At 44.3% G+C, this 23,681-nt stretch overlaps 6 protein-coding genes across 6 annotated transcripts; 4 read left to right on the top strand and 2 right to left on the bottom strand.

Moving 5' to 3' along the window:
* Positions 1-65: 65 nt before the first annotated feature.
* On the top strand, positions 66-1,260 carry BCIN_05g05650 (hypothetical protein). Its single transcript, XM_024693089.1, has 2 exons — positions 66-344; positions 402-1,260. Exons 1-2 carry the CDS (start codon positions 250-252, stop codon positions 994-996), a joined length of 690 nt encoding a protein of 229 aa, XP_024548874.1. The 5' UTR covers positions 66-249; the 3' UTR covers positions 997-1,260.
* Positions 1,261-1,274: 14 nt separating this feature from the next.
* BCIN_05g05640 (hypothetical protein) lies at positions 1,275-3,507 on the top strand. The gene is made up of 6 exons (XM_024693088.1): positions 1,275-2,105; positions 2,181-2,553; positions 2,610-2,727; positions 2,781-2,848; positions 2,904-2,934; positions 2,987-3,507. Exons 1-6 carry the CDS (start codon positions 1,917-1,919, stop codon positions 3,288-3,290), a joined length of 1,083 nt encoding a protein of 360 aa, XP_024548873.1. The 5' UTR covers positions 1,275-1,916; the 3' UTR covers positions 3,291-3,507.
* Positions 3,508-3,778: 271 nt separating this feature from the next.
* On the top strand, positions 3,779-5,966 carry BCIN_05g05630 (hypothetical protein). Its single transcript, XM_024693087.1, has 8 exons — positions 3,779-3,935; positions 3,981-4,089; positions 4,173-4,286; positions 4,340-4,429; positions 4,485-4,944; positions 5,000-5,342; positions 5,394-5,570; positions 5,631-5,966. Exons 1-8 carry the CDS (start codon positions 3,888-3,890, stop codon positions 5,784-5,786), a joined length of 1,497 nt encoding a protein of 498 aa, XP_024548872.1. The 5' UTR covers positions 3,779-3,887; the 3' UTR covers positions 5,787-5,966.
* A 210-nt stretch (positions 5,967-6,176) lies between these two features.
* On the bottom strand, positions 6,177-8,230 carry Bcdeg1. The gene is made up of 2 exons (XM_001559622.2): positions 7,969-8,230; positions 6,177-7,915 (listed from the first exon to the last, which is right to left on the bottom strand). Exons 1-2 carry the CDS (start codon positions 8,061-8,063, stop codon positions 6,283-6,285), a joined length of 1,728 nt encoding a protein of 575 aa, XP_001559672.1. The 5' UTR covers positions 8,064-8,230; the 3' UTR covers positions 6,177-6,282.
* A 19-nt stretch (positions 8,231-8,249) lies between these two features.
* Positions 8,250-9,536, top strand: BCIN_05g05610 (hypothetical protein). The gene is made up of 4 exons (XM_024693086.1): positions 8,250-8,504; positions 8,570-8,795; positions 8,979-9,136; positions 9,273-9,536. Exons 1-4 carry the CDS (start codon positions 8,416-8,418, stop codon positions 9,409-9,411), a joined length of 612 nt encoding a protein of 203 aa, XP_024548871.1. The 5' UTR covers positions 8,250-8,415; the 3' UTR covers positions 9,412-9,536.
* A 45-nt stretch (positions 9,537-9,581) lies between these two features.
* Bclte1 lies at positions 9,582-16,457 on the bottom strand. Its single transcript, XM_024693085.1, has 2 exons — positions 15,415-16,457; positions 9,582-15,320 (listed from the first exon to the last, which is right to left on the bottom strand). The coding sequence occupies exons 1-2, from the start codon at positions 15,846-15,848 to the stop codon at positions 10,448-10,450; spliced, it is 5,307 nt and encodes a 1,768-aa protein (XP_024548870.1). The 5' UTR covers positions 15,849-16,457; the 3' UTR covers positions 9,582-10,447.
* Positions 16,458-23,681: the final 7,224 nt, after the last annotated feature.

The following is a 23,681-nucleotide window of genomic DNA, read 5'->3' as shown; positions in this document are numbered from 1 at the left end:
AAACGAGAAGTGCAGTTATAAACTCTATTCGTCATCAAATTCAATCCATAATGAATCAGAATGTTGTCTAATTGAAATGATGTAAGACGAAAAAGTCATGTATTTCAAAAAATGTAACCCTGTGAAGTGACTTGCATAGAACAGTAAGAAACAGCAGCAGGTAGATTCAAGTAAATTATAAGAAGGACCCGACTCTACTGCTACTTTCAAGTCCGCGAACAATCGATAATCATCATCAAAGACTACATTATGCATTCCGTTGCCCCAAAATCCTACATTTTCCATGTCATGCTAGGCATTGTTGCAGCACAAAATGCAATTCCGCTATCGGTATTATCTTCCTTGTATGTTCTTCACTTGATTTGACATGCGGTAGAGCAGCTTACTGACATTTATGCTAGGGCTTCTGAAGGCAGCATCACGGCAACCGGTCCAGCCGCTTTATCTTCCCTGGAATCGTTCATCTCACTCGATTCCGTAATCTTCAACCCTGAACCATCGGCTCTAGCCTTACTTGCATCGGCCATTCCTGCAACTGTCGTCTCTGTCATAACTGCAAGTCCAGATGCGTATCTTTCGTTCATCGAAAATATTGGACAGGGAAGCGATTTCCCAAAGTGGTTGACGACACTCGCCGCAGACAAACAGAGCGCCATTGAATCTTACTACTCCATTGAGCGCGAGGAGATTCAGCAGCTAGCATCCAAGGCATCAGGACTAGGAATTCAAAACCTAGGACCACTCAACTCTTTCGCAGCGCAAACCCCAACCACGTACCCGGTCATCACAACGTCCGCAGCAATTACTACTGTGGCGACTCACCATAATGCTACATCTTGGCTAGGTACTCGACCAGTTTCAGAAGGCCCGGTCCCGACTATGAGTGGCTCTCTGACGCCATACACTGGCTCTGCGACCCTAATCCAAGCCCAATCTTCATGGTTGCAGATTTCCACATGTTCTGTGGCAAGCATTTTCATGTTGTGGATCATGTAATGGTAGAGTGCAACCACTGCGCCCCTTGTGCCCTATAGCAAAATTCTTCATGGCAAGGCTATACTTCTTTGCATGTCGATTGTTGTTGGTGTGCTCCGTGGGTGTCTTTATTTTGATTGGTCGCGGCGCTATGAAATCATTTGCTGACTGGTGGGATGAAGTGATTGGTGTGGTAGTGTTGTGTCTCGGAAAAAGCGGAAAGACTCCTGGTGTAGTTATAAGAAAACCGTGTAGTTAGTGCTTATCAATTAAGAGGGGGTTGCATTACTCCCACAAATGTTCAATGTCTTCAGCAGTATGTGACTACAATGCAACCTACCTAGGCAAACATTTCCAAAAATTCGATACACACCAGACACCACCATACGGACCAATGTGCTGATGAAAACAATGGCACAGCTCTTGAAATTCAATAAGCCTTATGCTCGAACAGTTTCCTGCATGTTATTGTCCACCCACCCTGCAAATCTATACGAGTTATAAATACAAGCGTCGGTGTGCAAGCCGGAGGCTCAATAATCTGCTACCCAATGAGAGAATCTGAAAATCCTTCATGAATTCTTGATCACGTATGCGAGGGCAGACAATTGTACGCCGTCGTGATGGGTTTGAGGATTGCTACCGCACCCAGACATCTCACTCGCCATACAGGTGCATGAAATCCTAACAGCAGACGTTTCCATGGAGAAAGTCTGTGCTAGAAGTGTGGTTGTGAAATGGAACCCCTCAAAAATTATTTATGGACTTTTGGATGTCAATATAAAAGGCGAGCTCATAGTTACAAGTCATAGACCCCGAGATTCCAAGTGTTGTAGAGAGTTCAATATTTCGTTTCGATCTAAGAAATAATCTCTACACTTTACAATCGCGTTTGCTGAGTTTCCTTCCATTCATTATCCTCGTCGACTAGGCCAACAGCAATGAGTAGCTATCCAAGTGCGAAGAGCTCACCCCCGGCTGATGGGGACCAGAATCATGGCACTAGGATGCTTATTGTTATCGTTACTACGTTCACTATTGTCGTTGTGATTCTTTGTCTTCGCCTGAGTGTGCGACTATTCGTGGTTCGCTCAATGGGATGGGATGATTATTCGATCATTGCCGCTACTGTATGTCTCCTCCATCCCTTCTTATATCTTTCATTCATCTTACAAAATGCATTAAAACTAATCCTTACATGGAAGATCGCTGCCACTATCTGCAACGCTTTCAATCTCAACTATATACATAGTGGTGGCGGTAGACATTCATACTACCTCGGAATACAAGGAGAAATCAATGCGTCTAAATGGAGTACCCTGGCACAACTTCCTTTCATCATTGCAACGACCTTTACCAAGGTCTCAATTTGCTTTATGATCGTCCGAATAACAAACAGCAAAAGCTTGATTAGATTCATGTGGGCGATGATAGGTGCTCTAATCGCGATAAACCTCATGGGGTTCATTGTCGTGGCTGCCAGATGTACACCTTTCGAAGCAGGGTGGAACTACTACACTATTCAAGGAAAATGCTGGCCACACAAGGTTCTGGAAGTACAGTCGTATTTACAAGGAGGTATTTATTCACACTAATCATCTGTAGGCGCAGAGCGAATGGCTAACGAACCACAGTCTTCTCTATCGTAACTGATTTTACGTGTACAATGCTCCCAATAATTGTCTTGTGGAATATTCAAATTAGTGTGCGACAGAAAATAGCCATTTGTGGCCTTGTAGCCATGGGCTTGTTGTAAGTTATCTCAATCGCTCTACCCACTTGTACGTGAAGCTTAGGATGTTTAGTACAACGGCCTGTTCTATCGCTCGCCTGTACTTATATGCGTCTGTAACAAGTTTTCTCGACACAACATGTAAGTCATTCACAAGGCCGAGAAAATACACCTAGGCGACTAATGCAATGATCAGGGTCACTGCTAGTCCTACAGATATGGACAGTGTAAGTCTAGCCGCTGCACAAGCTTGTCGAAGCATGCTAATCAACTTCGCAGACTTGAACAGAATATCGGACTAATAGCCGCAAGTTTGCCAGCGCTCCTACCTTTACATAAACTTTTGAGAGAGAAAACACGCGGTTCATACAGCCGTATACGAGCTCTTCTGTCACGCACCAATAGAACCGAATCATATGGCAACTCCCATTCATCCAAGGGCCATTTCAAAGTGGCGAGCCTTGACGATATGACCCTGCCCCTCCAGGAAGTTTCGCTCCAAAGTGCCGGGCGAAAGACAGAGAATCATGTGAAACCCAACATCAAGAAAAATAACCATGGTGATGGAGGGGAGCTTGTTTGATTTGCTTTACGAGAAGTAGATGACTACGAGCAGTGTCAATACATCTTATCCGTACACTGGGTGTTGATACCAAGTGAATATATGTTCTATATTACGTGAATCTTACTATGTTCTTTTCCATCGGTCTCTATTCAAACATTAGTAGATAGTTGTTATATAGTGTTATACACGTGGTCAATAAACGGTAGCGATAAATTAATAAGTCTTTTGTGGACTATTTCTGATTCTGAATTTCCGGTTTGGTCTATGAAGGGTGAGTGAAAATTGAAAGCGCAATTTGAAGGCGATAAATTTTAACATATTGAATGTAACCTCAAATATAGAAGTGCTGCCAACACACCAATCTATTAACTCTAATTATAAGATATTTATTATTATTACACATTCTATTGTGAGATTTAGTGTGCCCAAGGGCGTCGGGTCCTATTAGGCCGCTTTCCTGCTTGCACCTTGCACCTGCATGACTGCGCCGTATTAAGGCAAAGTGTGGTGAAACATCAAATTACTATAAGTTTGTTTGTAGCTTTTACCCAAAGTAATCTTACACTTTTCATTCCCCAAGCAAACTTCCAATAATCTCAAATCAGTCTCATAACGATGGCTCTTTTAGAATTTTCCAATGTCCTGCTATTCTTTTGTTTACTTGTAAGTCAACCCTGGCATTGATATACTAGGCTAATTATTTCCAAGTATGCAATTTCTTGTTTAATTATCGGTCTATACAACATCACATTTCATCCTCTTGCCAAAATCCCTGGACCTAGATTACGTGGTGCCTTTTACTTTCCAACCTACTGGGGCAAGTGAACGTCTCTCATTATCAATTACATTATAGACTATCCAAACCCTTCAATAGCCTTGCTAACCAAATTGGACTCACAGAGATTTGGACCGGTGATGGGGCGGCAAACGTGAAGAAACTGCATGATCTTTACGGAAACACTGTTCGAATATCTCCTGCAACAGTGTCTTTCAACAACTCCGAAGCTTGGCAAGGTATGGTCTAACAAACGTTTTGAGTGAGCACTAGTCCTTACTCTTCTATCTAGAGATCTATGGCCAACGCCATGGGAAAAAGCCAATCCCAAAAGATAAAGAGATATATTTCTCCGGAAATGACGGAGTCGCAGATATCATCTGTAAGTTGATACCTCATATCATGCTCAAACGGAGGATTTACACTGATTAAAACAGCATCCAACGATGTAGACCACACTCGGATCAGACGAGCGCTAAGCCATGCCTTCTCAGAAGCTTCTCTTCGTGAGCAAGAGCCTCTAATGAATGTGTACTTTGACCTTCTCATCCAGAAGCTCTACGAGCAAATCGACAGTCCCTCAAACGGCAAAGTGAACATTGTCCGATTCTTCAACTTCACAACATTCGATTTGATCGGCGACCTATGTTTTGCCGAATCTTTCGATGCCCTTCGTACCCAAGAATACAATTCTTGGATTGCCAATATCTTCAAGGGTCTCAAGTTTGCACGCCTCTTCCGCGTCATGCGTGCGTACCCGCTGGTTGGAATGCCGATTTTGGCTATGCTAGCGCTGTTTCCTGGACTTCAGAAGGCGAGACAGAGACACATACAATATACGCAAGATAAGACAGCTCGTCGACTAGATACCGTTACTGACAGACGCGATTTTATGAGGTTCGTAGCTCCGTACGCTCAAATGATATCAAGAGTACTAATTCCTGCGAAACAGTTATATTCTTCGTCATAACGACGAGAAAGGGATGACGAGAGCTGAGATCATGAAAACTACTGGCACGCTCATTATAGCAGGGAGCGAAACTACAGCTACGCTACTTAGTGGTGCTCTCTTTCATCTCCTCAAAAATCCTTCTTGTATGACAATTCTCGTCCAAGAAATTCGTACAGCGTTTGCAGAGTCAGCCGATATGACATTTGTAAAGCTCGCTAATCTGCGATATCTAAATGCCTGTCTACAAGAAGCCTTTCGTATCTACCCGCCAGTTCCAGGAGTACTACCTCGAAGAACTCAACCTGGCGGCGTCATCATTAACGATTACTTTATCCCTGAAGATGTGAGTAAATCTGCGCTTGTATAACTAGACAAAAGCTGACTAGATGTTTAGGTATCAGTCGGTGTACACCAATGGAGTGCCTACCACTCTGCAGCCAATTTCGCACTTCCAGATCGATTTTTACCCGAAAGATGGCTGGATGACAATATTTCCAATTCGCGTTTTGCGTCGGACAAGCGCGGTGTAGTACAACCATTCTCCGTTGGACCTAGAAATTGCTTAGGACAGGTACGTGGAGTGCATCCGTGTCCATATATTTGACATTAGTAATGACTAACTATCAACTAGCATCTCGCAATGGCAGAGATGCGAGCCATTCTCGCGCGGATCCTGTGGCACTTCGATATCAATTTGTGTGAGGAGAGTCGCAATTGGAACGAGCAGAAAGTGTTCATATTGTGGGAAAAACCGGATTTGATGGTTACTGTGAAGGCGAGAGAATGATGGGATTTCTTCTCATAGAAATCTGAAGCGGAATCAGGAATACACGGAAGAATATTCAAGGAAACTACATAACTTATGCATTCGTATAATTGCATTCTCTAGCGAAATATTCGATGGCATTGACTGATCCCCACCCTTTGATGTGGCCTAAAAGTAATGTTCCTGTTTTGAATGATATCATCTACGCGCTCGGTAAATATTACGGTTGGGGCTAACGCCCCACGTGCTTAGATTGTACGACATTTCATAAACAATCTTCGTTTTATTTCTTCTCTATAGCAAACTCTCCAAATATAGGTTAGAAAAAGGTTCTCCGTAAACCTCTCAAAAGCAACTATAAGTAAGGTTTACCGAGAAATTTCGATAGCAGACCTTACGAAATTCAAGAGTTCAAATAGGTCTATAATTGGGAATCTAGTTGTGTTGAGATTGGTATATCTAGATTGATATGTATACCATCTACTTCCTCTTTCCGTCTTATCTATACCCCCAAATCTCAGTCTTTCTTTTCTTCTCCTCCCTTCTCCATCCTCTTAAACCCCTTTTTCTGATCCTTAGCCACCAACCCCTTCCTAATCACATACCTCTCATTAACCACCTCCACCGTTTCCATCCTCGTCTTATCCATAACCTTTGTATACTTCCCCGCAAATCTCGGACTATCGCTGCCATCAAAAACCTTTTGACTCCTTCCCTTTCCCCCTTTCCCGCCGCTTAACTCACTCGCATCTACTCCTTGACGACTAACAATCCCCATCAATTCACCCGCGAGAATCGAGTCAATCTTACGTTCTCTCCAAACTTTCCATAAATCATCCATCAGACCAGCTTGTCCGAATTTACCCTCAGAGAACCCGGGCGAGTCGCCTATGTAATGCCAATCCAAAGCGTCGGTTCGAGACTCGTCGTCTTCGTGAGGAAAGATACAGTCCCAGAGAACAAGAGGAGTATCGGTAGCCATTTCATAAGTGGGTCTTCCTGGATTCTTTTCCACATCCAATAATTCAGTTACCACAGAAGGTTTCTCTAGACCCTGTCCTACCAGAAATAAGATCGCAACCATGTGACGTACTTGATGCCAAAGAAATGCTGATCCATGGAGGTCGAATGTATAGATTTTAGGAGCCTTAATCTCACCATCCGCTTTGGAACGAACTGATTCATCAAGGAATGAACCACCATTCACATAAGCCAGCGAACTTGTGTAATCATCCACCTCCTCGATATTTGCATAAAAGATCCTCCTTTCAAAATTGGTGATTTGTTTTCCCGGATCCACTTTGCAGAAGTTCCTAAAATCATGCAACCCCTCATACAACCTTGCCGCTTCTCTCATGGCATCGATATCCAACCAGCCATCTTTCATCTTACTAGCCGATGTACCATGTTCCAACTGAGAAGGAATAGGAGAAAACGCAGGCTGAGTAAAGAAATATCGATAGCGACGTTCACGGCAGGAGAAGCGTGCAGAAAAATCGATAGGTGGTGACGGACACCATGCCAGTATACGAATATCGGGTGGCAGAAGACGATTGAGAACTTGTGGATACGGTATCTCATCAGTAATATGATCAAAATCGAGACTCTCCTGAATATCTGGATCCGACAACCTGAACGTTCCACTATCGGAACCTTGTGGTCCTGGGACGCCTGCGGATGGAGATAGCGGCGCAGATGTGACTTCGATACCGTTTTCCCTCGGATACGTGTTATAAATATCCTCCTCTGCACCAGCTTCTCCCTCTACAAATTCTTCTTGTGTGGGCTTCACTTTCGATTTAGGCAATGGTCGATTACTCCTCACTCTAATCCCAATAACTTGGCCAAAAGCACTAACACCCTTATCAGTCCTTCCACATTTCGAATATTCGCACCCCTCCCAATTGACTTCTCCCGGCGCCAGAGGATTGACCCCCTGAGGAAATATAAGACGAGCCTTATTCAACGCCTGCCACAATTCTTCTTCAATGGTAGTTAAAGGTGTTGGGTGTGCATGATGTTCGAATCCATTGTAGCGTTTTCCCAAATACGCAAGTTTGAGAGCTATGAGTCGAGTGTTGTATTTGGAGGGGTCGAAGTCGCGTTCGCGGCGGGGTTTCTGGAGATTTCGTTTGGGGAGAGGGATTGCGCTGGGGTTTGATCAATAGTGATTTCTGGGGATTGGGAGAAGGCTATTCAGTACCTTTTGGTATTGCTTTTAAGCTCCTTCTCTAATTGAGTAACCCTCTTAATCAAATTCTCATGCGACCAATCGCTATAATCCGTATTTCCTCCCATCTTCTTCGATCTTCTCTCTCTTGCACTTCTCTCTCCTTCTGGAATCCAACTATATTTCGTGTAGAAAGCCCGCAAATGCTTTTGTGGTATCAAAAGCACTTCTCTTCTCCAGGGTTTCCGGACGAACATTCATGAAATCAAATCATGAGAATTTCTTCGATGATATCGTTTGTCCGATTTTTTATTGACTCATGAATCTTCGAGCCAATAAGCTCTTAGATGCAGCAGGGGTAAATTCCTTATCGCTTATCGCAGCCTTACCCCTCTGCACTCCTATTAACTCCACAACGACTACTCCAAGTCACACTCATTGTTCATGTAAATATGAAACTACCCATTCATAGAATCAACCATGAATGATACCCAACTAGGACCCCCTCCTATAGAAACCACAGTTCTACTCCTGGGCGATTCCGAAGTAGGTAAATCAACCTTCTTATCGTAAGTTCCCCTATCCCCCCATCCCCCTATCTACCCCAAAGACCCGAACTTATCTTCCCTTCCAGCCAACCCCCCTCCAATCTCTCCCCCTCCGCCACCTCAAAACAAACCCACCTCCTCCTCGATTCCCACCAGCCATTCACCTTCGGCATCCGCTTCTCCAACACCCCTTACCGCCTAAATTTCTACGACACCTCTTCGCCTGTCGATTGGAAAACATTGAAACCCAATGTTGTTGTACTCTGTTATGCCGTTTCAAATCGGCTAAGTTTGATCAATCTACAGAGACTTGTATGTATATTCAATTCCCTCATGCGTAGCATCAAATTCCCATGACGATGCAAACGAGAAAAATCATGTGAAAGATAGATACACACCAATCAATTATCAAACACAAAACAACACTTGAGACAAACAGAAAGAACCACAACCACACCAAAGAAACCAAAGAAACAAAACTAACCCCCCAAACAGTGGGCCAAAGAACTCCAAACTGCCTTTCAATACGAGCTCCCCATCCTCCTCCTCGCTCTCAAGCGCGATCTCCGATCCGAAAAAGATCCCAACGGGATTATCTATCCGCAAGAAGGCCATCGCATTGCGCAGGAATTGAGATGCGATCGATACATGGAGTGGGTTTTATTTCTATCCGTGATTTCCCTCTTCCCTCTTCCCTCTTCCCTCTTCCCCTCCTACAAACCCAACCCGAAGCAGAAACGTAGCATATTTCACCCATCTCCAACAAACCACTGACCCACATCTCCTCAGATGTTCATCCATGACCGGCGAGTTAGTAGCAGAAGTATGGGAGGATATCAGCCGCACCGCCGTTCTAGCTGCTGGGGGAGGAAAAGCGGGTTCAGATGGTGATGGTGGGCTAAGCGACGGGGGATGCTCAATTATGTAAAGCTAGATGTGAGAGGAAATTTAAGCACGTGTAGAATTTTGTGTCCGGTTTCAATTCAGCTATAGTTAATTTTGTATTCAAAAATTGCACTGCCTAACAAGTTAAGATGCATAGATTGTATATCACTCAAAAGATTCGACGATGATAGATAAGTTCACATGAAAATTGCATGGCTGAATTGAAATCTTTCTTCTTTCATTCATTGGTATCTCATCTAGCAACTCAAGCTACTCTACCACTACCAGTCAACTGACCATCCCACAAGCAGATAAGCAACACACAAAGGGGTATACGATTCGCTCATTTTTTTTACATCCATCCATCCATCCCATCTATTCCACCCGAGGTCAAGTCGATCCGCCATTACGATACAAGAGATAATGCTCCTCACTCCTCGGGTTTCGATAAAGTATTTCTCTCTCATACATTTACATCCCAATCCCGCCCATCTGTAGCAGCGCCCTTCTGAAACCTTTGGAGCAAAATCCCCGTCTCCATACACCTGTACACCCGTCTATCCATCCATCTATCTACCTAACACCACAAAGTCGCTCAAAAGCCTAGCACTCCATGGAGGTAGGCGAGGAGAAAAAGAATAATACAGCGAACCAATGAAAAACAAATCATGACAGTCATGGTCGTAGAAAGAGTCCGAAGCCAGACTACAATAGCAATAAGGAAATATTATATGTTAAGCCGTCGTGGTGACGCGCAGGCTATGCTGGGCTTGTGGAACTTGGGACCAATAAAAAGAGAAAATACATGAAAAGAATCCTTCAAAGCTGTCTCAAAATGAGAGGTATGAAGTTCGAATACGGTGCTGAAACACACATTACAAAATTTTAAACAAAAGGTCCCAAAATTTGAATTTGTTATTACAAAGAATTTGTTGTTTTATCCATCTTTTGATGAATTCGAAACTTCATCGAAAGTTTCGTAGATTAGGTCGATCGACAAAGGATGGACAACCAATCAGCTCGTCTGTTTCCATGGAAACTATCGGGCGTGCGATAGAGGCATCGATGAATGTGAGTGATCAATTCTGGATCGATCTTCCATATTTTGCAATGTCTTCGTCTCGTAATGCTGCCATCCACAAACACCTTTCGGTGATGCCTTCAATTGGAAGGAATCTATACAGCTGACTAGCCTCAAGCAATCTAAGTAGATTCTTGATAATCGTTGAATCGCATCGACACCTCTCAAAGTTCACTAAAGGTTCCGTTGTTGGTGTACTTGCAAATTGACTTGGGCGCTCTGAGTTGACGATTAGATCATGAGTATAGATTCCGACAAATGGAATGCAGCCTTGATCTGCACCGGAGCCTTCCATCTCGGCTCTCAAGTTATGGAAATTACTTGTGGGTGTTACAAGTTCTTCCAATTCATTAAGTGTTTGTATATCGGATGCTGGAACGTGGGCCCACGTCGAGGTAAGACGGGAGATATCCTTCGAGGTCAAGGCTACAGTGAGCTGTGTCATTGTTGCAAAGTTTCGATATTTGCGACAATTAACAGCGATGTGGATATACTTGATGATGCATCGAACTCGTTCTTCCAGATCGCCTGTGAGGACAATTTCAGATACGGCCCACTTGACCATAATGTTGAATCGTGCGATGACAACTTCCACTCCACGGGGTTCCGAAGAGCGCAGGAAGTCAACCCATGAGCGAGTATCTGTGGCAGCATCCCTCCAGCGCATTTCAATGAGATCCTTCCAATCAATCTCATTCAAGGCATCTTTCTCAATGAGAGTGAACTGTTGAGCAAGGACTCTTGAATCAAATGCAAGAATAAACGGCAGGTGAACAGATGTTTTACGCGAAGCTTCACTTGTACCACTAGGTCGCAAGGCGTCTCTACCAAACCCGCCTAATCCAAGGGCACTAGTTGGAGTGATGTCTGGCGTTGGTGGCAAACGGTGCGATTGTTGTAACTGATATTCATGGACCTGAGGGATATTCGCGGTGTTTGGAGACATGTTCAATGCCTGTACCAAGGTCATTGGAGGCGAAGGGGGTTGATGTGGTAATTGAGATGAGTAGGGCATCTCCTTAACTTCTGCTCCCCGCCCTAAAGAAAGGGAATTTTGAGCAGGCATATTTGATACCTCTTCAGTGTATTCGGACTTTGAGATGACAGACATTTCGGATGAAAGATCACTGTCGATATTAAGGAATGAATGATTGCCACCTTCACCAACATGTTCTTTTGCACCAGGGCGCATCCTCCGCAAGCTTTCTGTTTCGGTTATGAAATCAAAAGAATTAGGACGAGAAGAGTGCGGACTATTATCAACCGATCCTTGACGCCCTTCATTAGGGCCTTCGAGAATCGATCGCTCTGACCAATTACGTGTATGTCTGTGATAGCTTTCATTCTCGCTAAAAGCCCCATCGAGAAAAGAACCTTCAAAAAAGGAATCGGTGAGACCACTTGACTCTGGTACTGATGAAGTTCTTGATACTCCTGTTGGCTGGTATGCAAAGGTTCTACGTTCCGCCTTCGTTGAAGCTTCCTGAGGCTGATATGTAGATGGGGCTAAGTTGAAAACGGTCGAGTCCACGACTTTTCGCTGTCTATGTCTGCGCTTTTCTTCTTCGCCACCAGCCAAAGTAAGGGTACCGACATTATATGGACTGCCGCCAAAACTATTGGTGTTCCCCTCATTCTCAGACCTCCCAGATAGTTCACCGCCTGAGGTGTGGGAACGCCTCTGTTCAAATTTTCCTTCAAGTTTTAGAAGAGCTGACTCAACGCCGCCATCGTCATCGATATCATCTGGAATTTGGGCAAGCATCTGAGCTTCTTTTTCGAAAGACGGACGCATCACAGGTTGAGATGAGTGGGTGTCGAAAAAAGAAACACGAGCTTTGGGCGTGATCTCAGCTAGTGCTCCTAATGAGAATGTCTCTACATGGGCTTGAGTTCCATCATAATCACTATTGACTACATCGACGTATTGGCCGTCATCCCTACTACCAAGAAGATATGAGCTTCGGACAGAATCGGAATATGTCGTGATGGAGCCAGTCGACATTGGTCGAATATAAGCAGTATTGAGATCTCCGACATTACCAACAGCCCTCAAATCTCCACCTGGCCTTCTCCTGAGTACCCGCAGTGGCCGTGGAATGGGTGCATTTCGAGAAAAGCTTTCTGCAACCGATGCTTCTTCTGTGAATGTAGTAGCATCAAAGCTCCTCTCGCTCCTGTGGTGTTGAGTGAAACCACTTTGGAAGGACGCATAGCGACGCAATGATGCGGATTTTCTGACTCGGTAAGTTTGACTGTGAAGTCTCATTGAATGTGTAGGAATCGGTCGGGGTCCGAGGGGGTGCTCATATTCTCTTGATGGTTGTGAGTCACCAATCAGGGAGGGAAGGCCTTCTAATGATAAACTGCGATTCACGGTATGTCCTAATAGGTGGGATGATCTTCTTGGAGTTCCAGCGAAGAGAACGCCTGGCGGTGTTGTTGGTGGCGTAGGTCCATGTGATGGATGTAAGAATGTATCAGCGAACGAGCCGACCGATGGACTCACGGCCAGTGCGCCGGTCATCATAGGTAAAGGCAATGTCATGGTATCGTCAACAATTAAGATGCTCTTGCTTCCATTTGTAACTTCGCTCTTGGGTGACCTGTAGGTTATGGGACTTGAATTCTCCAAGGTAACATCTGGACACATAGTCGAGTAGTGCATGACGGATTGGCGATGACGGCTTGTTGGTGGCGATGGCTGCTCAACTGTACGTGATTTACGAGCTTCATGAGCCTCCTCTTCCTCCCGAACTGCCTTTTTGAAGTCTTCTGCAACTTCAGCACCAAGGAGGTCAATTCTCATTGGTGTACGAATTGAATCGTTCCTTTGGGCTTGTGGGACTACGGCGGTACCAGGAAGTCGATTTACGGTTGCCCCTCGAATTCCGAGAGGAGGCATATTAGGAAAGCTGCCCTGGGTCGGAGAGCTAATTGGGCTGTGTGCCCCTCTAGTGCTCAATGCACGACGTACGCTGCCTAAGAGTCTCTTCATTCCTGGTCCTGACATCGCCGAAGGGCCCTTATGATTGGGAGGTGGTCTGGGAAATAAAGTGGTTTCTCGACCAAATTCTGCTGGAGTGCTTGGCGCGACAATGTCGACAAATGCTTGTCCAGGGGGAAAGAGATTACCTCTCACCAAACTTCCAGCATAAGGTAAAGTGAGGAGCAGCTCCGTACTCTTATAGATAACCTTCTGTACAGGTGGCTCGGGTTCTGGTTGTGCTCGGCGATCTCTCAATGAGTCAGAAAAGCTTGCACTGCGCTTGTGTGAATGTGAAGGGCGAACCCGTTTACCAGTAAGGGCTTTAGGTGTGGTTGCCACAGGAGGGGCAGGATCGTATATAGAGCTGGCGGGAACTGGATGTGCCCCGAGGGGGTTTATTGTTCCACCGCCTCTTGTTCGACTAGGAAATGAGCATGATACAAAATCTTCACTAACTATGCTCGTAGGAGATAGAGGTCGTTCAAGATCATCGTCTTCTTCCATCACATTTGGAGGGGTGGGATTATAGGCGAAAGAGTCAATATGGCCTGCGCGAGAAACATCCGCAAAAAAGTTTCGCCCTTCAACCATGGAGGTATCGTGTTCGATGAAGTCTGGCTCAATAATCCCATCAAGGCGCGGAGGACCTTCTGGGTGGGTTTCCCAAAAGGCCGGGTCGAGAGTAGGATCTCGAGAACCAGCCACTCCTCCAGCAGCTATCGAAACCTCAACCCCAAGATCGGGGTCGAAGTCAGGCCCATCCCAGTATAACGCACATACTCTCCGCCAACACTTCTTCAATTCCTCTACTATCTTCAAAGGTACCTTAGAGTGCATCGTACCCTCCAAAAGCGTTTTTGCGAATGTGTTAAGACGTTCACAGAATAACAATCTCAATTCGTAGTCGATGACATAGTCGTCCAGGAAGTAATTGAGGACCCAATGGCGAATCGCGACAAAAGTTCGAACTCTGACCACCGTACCAATTTCATCATTCCTTGAAACTGCCCACTGCAGTCTTGCGATTAGCATAAGTAGAAGATCTGTTGTCTCCAAGAATGATCGAAAAGTTAGAAAAAAGTCGGATAGAAGATCATAATCGACGAAAGTCGGAGACGTGATTTCTGCAACAAGACGAGCTGGCGTCGCTGCTCTAATGCCACCATTCTCACCATAACGCACAATGGATGGATGATCGCAATCAGGCTTGAAGGTGAGAGCATCGAACATTTCGGGTTCAATAGTCCTCGATGGCTTAACAATTCTTGGCGATGGAATTGGGCGTGATTGGTCCTCAGGGCTTGGTGGGCCGGTGACAGCACGAGACTGTGGAGATGAATCAGAATGACGCCGTGGAAAAATTCGCGAATGACACTGCGAAGCTGGATCCATCTGTGATGCTTCTCTGCTCGATAAAACACTTGAGCGCATATCGTCGTTATTGGTTGTGTAGGAAGACCCTCGCAGAAAAGGCGTGCCGCGCATGCTGAATCGCGGTTTTCCCAATTTGTATGAAGGAATGTTAACGTCGAGGGCAGGAGTACCTTGAAAGAAGTCGAGCTTTTGAGTGGCAGTAGCAGTCCCAGGTCTCTCGATGACAACCTTGAAAGCGCCGGCGTCCTTGTCAGTAACGGGTGCGTATTGGTCATCTACCGTCGAGTATGAATGTGCTCTTCCGCGTCGAGGTATGATTGTACCTTGAATTCGCTGGTTCAGGCTCGATGCTGCTGACTTCGATGGTGACCAAAGACTTTCACGGTGGCTCAAATCACCCTCCTCTTTACGAAACGCGACAGCATCAGGTCCGGCAGTATCTGGCGGTGTTGTTGGAAAAACGAACGATGGCTGGGGATATCGTTGGTTGGCTGGACGTATTGACGGGCTGTTGGTTTGTCAGTACTGTTTACTGTCATATATTGAATTCGTTGTGGTGGTAACGAGCACTATATCATCTAACCAGCATCACCCTGTCTTACCGTAAGTATATCTTTCCTCCATTTCCCACCTTAGCAACAGTAAATTGTCTACCTTCCCGACCAGCAGAACCCCCGTCTGGAGTAATGCTGCCTTTCTCATCTTCTATCCCTCTCTTGACCCGGCGGTAAACATTATTATCATTGCGCGGACTTTCCTGCATCAGCTTCTCCTGTTGGTTCGGGCTCCTCTTTCCACTTGTTCTCGGTTTCGGGGCCGACAATGAAGGTACGCTAATATTTCTTTGTCGTTCGACCTCTGTGATAGTTGTAGATATATTATTAGGTGTTGCAAAACGACCTCTAGGAGACAATCGATCTCGTTGACGTTGACGCAAACTTTCAGGTGAACGAGCTACAGGTGAACGGGAGGCTTGGGTCTGCGCCTCGACCTCCATTATTAATTTATTGTTTGCCCGGATTTTCGCCTCCTTCATGGCTCTGAGCTTCTTCGTCTTTTTCCTGATTTTCGACACATGGAGGATGAATCAAGCAAACATTGCGAGTCAATTATATTGGGTTCGAGAGGTTGGGGTAATGAAATTGGGAAGGTTGAAGGAGGCTTGCGACAGGCTCTCGATCACCAAAAGGCCGTCCAATTGGCAATAATGTGATGGATGGGTGGGGGACTGATCAGTTTACTCTCTCTCAGGTTAAAGTTGGGAGGTATTGGCTGATGATATTGCTTCTGGCCAAAGCAAGGATTTTCAAAGGAAGGAAGAGAAGAGGAGGGAAGGAAAGGAAAGGAACAGAATGAACGGACGGGAAGGGGGAAAGTGCGAGATAGAAATGGGGAATGCTGTAATGAGTGAGAGCGCGCGTGTGTGTGTGTGAGCAAGAGAGTGAGAGTGAGAGTGAGAGTGAGAGCGAGAGCGAGAGTGCGTGAGTGCGTGAGGGCGTGAGTGTGCAGCAGCATAGCATAGCATGTGCGAAAGAAGTAGCAAGAGCAAGATGTAAAATTGTAAATGTACCTACCTACCTACCTACCTACCTACCTACCCATTGGGACAGGACAGGGCGGGCATGATCAAATTGTTCCGCCAGCCACTTAGAATCCGGAATTCTCACCTCGAAATGGCAAGTAAGAGAAATTCACAAAAAGAGGAGTAGCGTAAGCCACTTGTGGTTGGTCAGTCGAGAACCTGTATGTCCTCCGTCCGTATGTGCGTCTGGGTTTGCAGGGGCGTGAGGCTTGTCGGTGCAGGCAATATTTGTTTCTTTGTTTTATTTTATTCGATTTTATTTGATTTGACTTGATTTGACTTGATTTGACTTGATTTGACTTGATTTATTTCTTACAAGGGGGCAAGGGGGAGAGGATCCGTGGTTCGCAGGTGAAATGAGAGAAAAGTCCCAGCTCGGATCATTATCAGTCAGTCTATTCCCGATTGGGGTCCCGGGGGCTAATGCACCAGATGTCAAGTCTAGATCTGTCGACGAATGGCATTGCTTCCCTCACCACCACATCCTTGCACTGGGATTTACAAAAGATAAACAAATGGAAATGCGCGCGCTGGGGGTTGATTGATTCAGGAGCATTTATGAACCTCGAGGAAAACTTGCGTTCGTCAGTAATAAGCGTTGGTAGGAGCGTCGTGTTATGACTGTCTGTCTGGTCACTGGACTCGGTCGTCGTCAAGGGGGAGCTTGGAAGAGTGGCAAGGCTGGAGATGAGGTATGAGGTATGAGGTATGAAGCGTGAAGCATGAAGCATGAAGCATGAAGCATGGTGGGAGTGATGTTTGCTGTCTGGGAGAGGTTTGATTGTTGCAAGAGCAAGCCGTTTCCAGAGAAGTAAACAATCAAAAACCCAAACCCGAAACAAAACGTCACTTTAGATTTAACTTTGCCCAGGAAAAGACCTAGGAAAGCGTCATGTGGTACCTGGCTAACATTAACCACATGAGTACTAGACGTGTAGTAAGCACCTACTTCTGTATACGTAGCGGCTATCAATTGTATGCCAGTACGTGTATGCGACCGCTTGCAAGTGTTGGAAGAAGAAAGACTGTTTGGGTGTGTGCATGTTGTATCGTTGTATCTATCTCCTTGTCGTAAAATGCTCCAGCCTTTCCGATTCCAGCTCCCAGCTCCCTCCAGCTTCCAGTTTCATCCTGCATACAGCTAGCCAACAGCCACTATAATAGTGTCCTGGCGACCGATGATGTACGTCTTCTGCGAAAATCTGTGTGGGCTGAAGGCTGGAACCTCCTGCGACCTGTACGGAGCACCTGCTGTCTTACGTCTTACATGAACGAGCCAACCGCTTTCATCATCAATCGTCCCTGTCTGTCCCAAACAGCAAGAAGCAACTCCGTCCGACCTTGGTACCGGAATCCCAAATGACAGGAGATGAAATCATAACCTCGCACAGGAAACATGACAAATATGAGTCGTGGAATAAGATAAGCCCTCTCTCCCTGCCCTCCCCCGTTTCGTTGACAGGTTAATAAATAGAAAATTAACTAGAAACAAAAGTGGAGGATGCAATTCCAACTCCCATTTACAGTGTGCTCCATAGGATCTGGTGGGGTGATGTTCGCCGATGAAAATCACACTGCCGTTGGAACTTAACTTGGTACTCAAGCTCTATTCTCTGTCACTCAGCTCGGTCATCAATTAACAAATGCATGCCGCCGTCATCCTCTTGTCCTCGGATGACCTATCACACAGCTAACATTACCACACCTGCCACTTGACGCCGCAGACCTGCTGCGTTGGCCGTTCAATGAACACGCTGCCTACTCACGACCTACTCAATCCAGACACGAAGGAAGGCATTTTCATTATTGTTTTTTGCGCTATGATCAAACAGCAAGAAATAACAAACCACCCCCAACTTTGAGACGTCGAAGTGACGATCATACAAAAGTCTATCTTAAAATAATTTCAAACAGGACTTCCAGCATCAAAAGCAACCTTGATGCCGAAGACAGTTTACCGCATTGATATGATTAGTGTGGAGAGAGAGGGGGTCATTTGTGATTCTGCACTTGTCGAAGCATCGTGCACTTCGTATGCATCTATCTAACATGTGCCTGGTCCACATCCCAATTTAACGCAGAGCTGCTTCGCCAGTATATCCAACTTGGGCAAAGATCTGGGCCAAAGACAACTTCTGGAAGTGAAATGAAATTGCGCATTCTAACACTGACTCTCTATCACGGTACCTAGTCACCGAGTCACCTAGTATCTAAAAGGGCAATTTTCAACCGATCCAGGCGGCTACTCATGAAAAATCACCAAAGGGACCAGACCATCCAACGACTCGAGTACAGTACGGGTAATAAGTATCTATCATAACTGAGGGCTATTCCAGGCGTTGTTCGGTACTGTTGAGGTTGATATATTGTAGAATTCATTGGGATGAGCGATTTTCGCATCTTTTTTCCCTTACATACTCCGTACAGCCAGCCCAGCACAATGGAAACGAACTTCAGAATAGTGGAGCCATAAATATGACTGGCCACTCAAATCTCACAATATTATACCCTTTGCCAACAGAACAGGTCTGGGTATCTAATAAATGAGCATCGAGAAAGCCCTTGGGAATTCCTAGCTGGTCTATTGTTAACTACTACGTGTCTGCAATCTTCGCCTGGTAAGGTAAAATACGATCAACGACTCGAGATGAATTGATTTCACCCGTCGGCTCAAGCCCCAAGCACCTTTATTAGGATGGAGCTTAAAGAGACATGCCCAGCAAAGATAACAAGGTTTTATATCGGTACCAACGATTGTGGAAAAGAGACACATTGCGAAAAAACGGTTATGATTGACAGTGCGGATTATCCAAATTCGTAAAGCCGGTTCATATCAAGTCCAAAACACTATCACTGATAGAGTATCTACTTCCGTATGCTTCGTGCTTTTTATGCCGGAGGATTATCTAACAGCCAAGACCCTTTCTGTTCATTATCATATGGATTCTATGCATATTTCCTGCTTTTCCAACCTTATGAACATCAATCCAAAACGCACAAACTCTGTTTTGCCACATCAACGAGATTCTCGTGCTGTAGAGACAGACGACAGTCCTGCTGGTTAGCTCGTCAGCCACCCTCAGACCTGATACTTGCTTATTCTTCTTGTTAGGTCGGAGCCGAAGAAGAAGCCGAGCAGTGTTTCCCGCACCGCGTTTCTCCGTACCATCTCAGATCTGGGTCTACATTTTCTCTCTCCATAGAGATCGGCATATCGGATACCAACCTTGTTCAGGAGAGAGGTTTAGTGACTTCTTAAGAGCCTAAAATATCATTCGTGCCCAAAAAGCAAAGGGTTCTGGGATTTTCCCGATCGCTAGATGGCAAGATGGTTGAACAGACACATCAAGCCCGCCATGCTCATGTTATACGATTGGCCCCTACGCGTATACGATACTATCCATGGATGTCGATGGCCTGGAGATTAACTTGTAGGAGAAGTAGCTCATGGGCTAGACCTAGCTACATAGATCGTGGCCCATGAGAGTGACCCTTATCAAGGACAAGAAGCACAGATTCCCAGACACTACGGCAAGTAGAAAGCGTGAGAGGGAAACGAGAAGTCATCAGGAAAGATTGATGGCCATGACTATAGACAACCTAGCTGGAAAGGGGCAGAGGGGCAGCATACAACGACCTCTGGTTGTAGGATCAGCCAACGTTATTGGAGCAAAGATGAGGCCATATACATCAGTGCGTGTCCACGAGATCAAGACAATCAAAATGCCTCATCTTGGACCGCTTCAATGGAAGATCTGGATGGCATCATTATGAGATGAGTGGAAGTGATAGGCACTCACCATCAGACTACAGAGTAGATTCTGCTGCCGATATAACACGCTTCGGACTGCAACTATTCCCCTTTCAAGAATTACAGAATACAACCTCTTCGCAAAATACCCAGCCACTTCTGTAAATTTGAGTCTATACACGGATCATCCATTAACTTTAGAGAAAAGTCTATTTTCTAGTTTTAGTTTCCACGCAGAGGTTGACCCTTCCAACCCTCGTGGACGAGTATTGGTTTAACATGGATGCACACACTGGGAGATCCCAGCTTCCAGACCAGAGAGAAAGGATTATTCGTCCGTGCGGAAGACTTACTTGTGGATGTTGCAATCAAAGCTACTAGATAACTCCCTCCTACACGAAAGGAAAATGCACTTTGAACGAGGTTATAATTTTCCTGTGCTGTAGCAAATTGTTTGGAGAATTGAACACCTTGAACACCAGATATGTAATTCGAGTTTCGGCGCTTACGGGTCTTGGGACCTGGAGGAAATTCTGTATACGATTTTCACAAGCCAAGATATCTACTTGGTACTGACCCACTAGATCGCCGAAGTGGCCGGTTAAATGCTACCGTCATCACCACTACAAATGATACCTTAAGTCCGCCCTACGTCGTAATGATAGCCAGCCTTCTCTGTGCCTCGTGGCCATTCATTTCCCTTCGGCATTATCCCTCTTCCAACTTTCGATCCCGAAATCAATCTAATCACTTTTCGGCGTTTACGAATCGGAACTCGTTTCGAATTATTGGCTTGCCCTACTTGACGGGATGTTCCCTTCTCGTTCCCGCTGTGACAGGTTGGGCTTCTTGGTATATTATTAACGGTGGTTGATATCTGAACTGCCGGTTTGTTGTAAGGAGTCGGGTATGTGTTATTTTCGAAGGAGAAACACAATGTTTCTTCGTAATATGCCTACGATACGTATTGCACATAGAATTGCTTGTACGTCTTGTTCCTCCTCCAAGTAGTTTTTACACACTTTCCTTTCCATCTTCGAGTCAGCCTCGCCGACGCACCACGCTGCACTCTTTCTTACGTGCAAAACTTTCAACCATCCGATCGTAGAAACCTTTCTACCGGCAACAAACGTTTCGTAATCGGAATGGCAAGCGGGACGTGCCTCTTGTTATTACTTAGAAGGGATCCCGAGAGAAATCATTCAAGGCAATCCTCGCATGAAATTGAAGAGCACACTCTCTTCCAACGTTCCTGGCCCCTGTATACTAATAATATATGATATATCATAGGATAAACAATCCAACTACTGTCAGAAACTCTATTGTTAACTTTGTTCTCTAATATTCTTTTCATATAACTCCCCCGTTTATGGTCTGTGACTGGTCAACTATTTGACAGTTGGGCTTTGTCAATTGCAACCCGAAAGTTCGGCTCGCACTGTTAAATCTAGCGATGCATTTGCTAATTGTATAAGGGGTAATGCTAGTTCGGAAAGGTTGGTTTAGATCTTCCTTTGCGTGTCCTGTCCAATCGGAAACCTACTATATGCAAAGTTTTCATACTTTGTGAGAAGACAACTTGCAAGATTACACTTTTCCAAATTGGACGCCAACAGTTCGATTTTCAGGGGATGGTGTTGTGTTAGATCTCGCACTTGTTAAACAGATAGCTCATTGCAACTGGAATATCCTTGTGATATAACTGACGGGCTTCGTATGTCTTTGATACGTGGGATGGTCCAGTGACTCCTGAATCTGATGTACTGATGGAGGATTTGATAGTAGATAGGACTGGAGTATTATGATAGCAATTATTCCATCCAACAATTTATCCCTCGGCTATTTTCAGTCTATTTCCATTCTCGTTCTTGCCATTTCCATCTCCTAATTCCAGAATATATCTCTCCGTACGGTGCTTACGAGTTGAGTGGTTGATCAGTATTAGGACGCAGGACTATTTCCACAAGTTACGAGGGAAAAAAGTCCCGTAATTGTGCAAAGTAAATATATTCTTGAGACTATTTGAGATCCTGTTAGACTTATCATCTCTGTTTTGACTCGCCTGACCCTCTTCCCTCATGTCCCTAAAACCGCTTCGGGGAGATAATAGTTACATATCTGTACATGTAGCATAGCATATTAAATCTAGTAATTGATTACTAGAAAGCTATACTCTCGAATTCTCCATGTCAGTATACCTCTCTATGGTCTCAAGTTCATACACAAGATCTAGATATACAGATAATCGCATCCTATAATTCCACAGATGGAATTAGTTAATTCCCTTCTCTGTCGCCCTCTCCCTCTTGCACAATCTTTCGCCCTCTTCGCAACATGTCCGTGAGATCGTTTATCATCTCTATCTACTCTAGCTTGCTTGCATCACAAACGAAATAATGTAAACAACGATTAAGAAATAGCATAGAAAATAGCAAAGAGTTCATTCTTTCTTCCATTCATCTCAGGTCTTTTTTATCATGCTGCACTTCTTATACATCTATCCCATTCCGGTAATTTTATATTCTAGCACAATGTATTCCTTGCTCGATTAATGTGATCTTCAAATCTCATAGATAAATTATAAGGTTAGCAGAGTAGAATGTGATAATATGATAATATCCAAAACATTCTGAGAAGATAACGAGCTCGAGCTAGCGAATCTCAAATTAATTTATTTGTCTGTCTATTTACGTATAGTATAGTCTCATCTCTACTACACATTTGATTCTCTTTTTCTTCCCTTTTTTTCTTTTTAAAAAAAGTATTACATCTTTCGCAGGCCAACTGAGGGAAGGGAGTCTGAATGTTAGATACGTGTATTTGGTATATTTTATTTCGCTTGTATTGTAGTGTGTCTCTCTAGTAGCAGTATGATTAATTAAAGAATAGAAATCTTATTAATAAGAGAGAGAGAGAGAGATATATATAAATAGGTAGATAGATAAATAGATGAGTAAATAGATATAAGGAAAGAAGATTATATAGAACTTGAAGTCTTTATATCTTCTACCTATCTATTCATTCATTTTTTAATATATAAAGAATTTAGGGATGAGCTATAGAATTTTATAACAAGCTATATTTATATAGAGAGATATATCTGAAATTGAAAGAACAATAATAAGATAGATTATAAATGAATAATCTATCTATCTATCTATCTATCTATTACTAAAGCGCTAGTTTTGGAGTAATTTTCATCTCTCTTTACAAGGACTAGTTATTTTATATATAACTAGTTATAATGTAGAATATGGGTTGATAAGGAATGAGGAATTGTATCTATACAAAGAGTAGAGACAGAAATCGAAACCGAAAGAGAAATCGAAATACAGTATTGAATGTTGAAGGATAGCAGTATACACTTTTTGTGATTTGTGTGTTGATTTATTTTTGAGTGGTGTTTGAAAATGGGAGGGAGGAAGAAGGAAGGGAGGGATGAATGGATGAATGAGGAATGGAATCGAGGAATAAGCATGATCTGAGAGTTGAAAGGGGGTGAAATATATATTAGGATTAGTATTATAATTATATAT

Source organism: Botrytis cinerea, chromosome 5 (genome assembly GCF_000143535.2).
Source record: "Botrytis cinerea B05.10 chromosome 5, complete sequence".
Lineage (NCBI taxonomy): Eukaryota > Fungi > Ascomycota > Leotiomycetes > Helotiales > Sclerotiniaceae > Botrytis > Botrytis cinerea.
The sequence above is the reverse complement of the archived record's forward strand: the minus strand, read 5'-3'. Positions and strand labels throughout refer to the sequence as shown.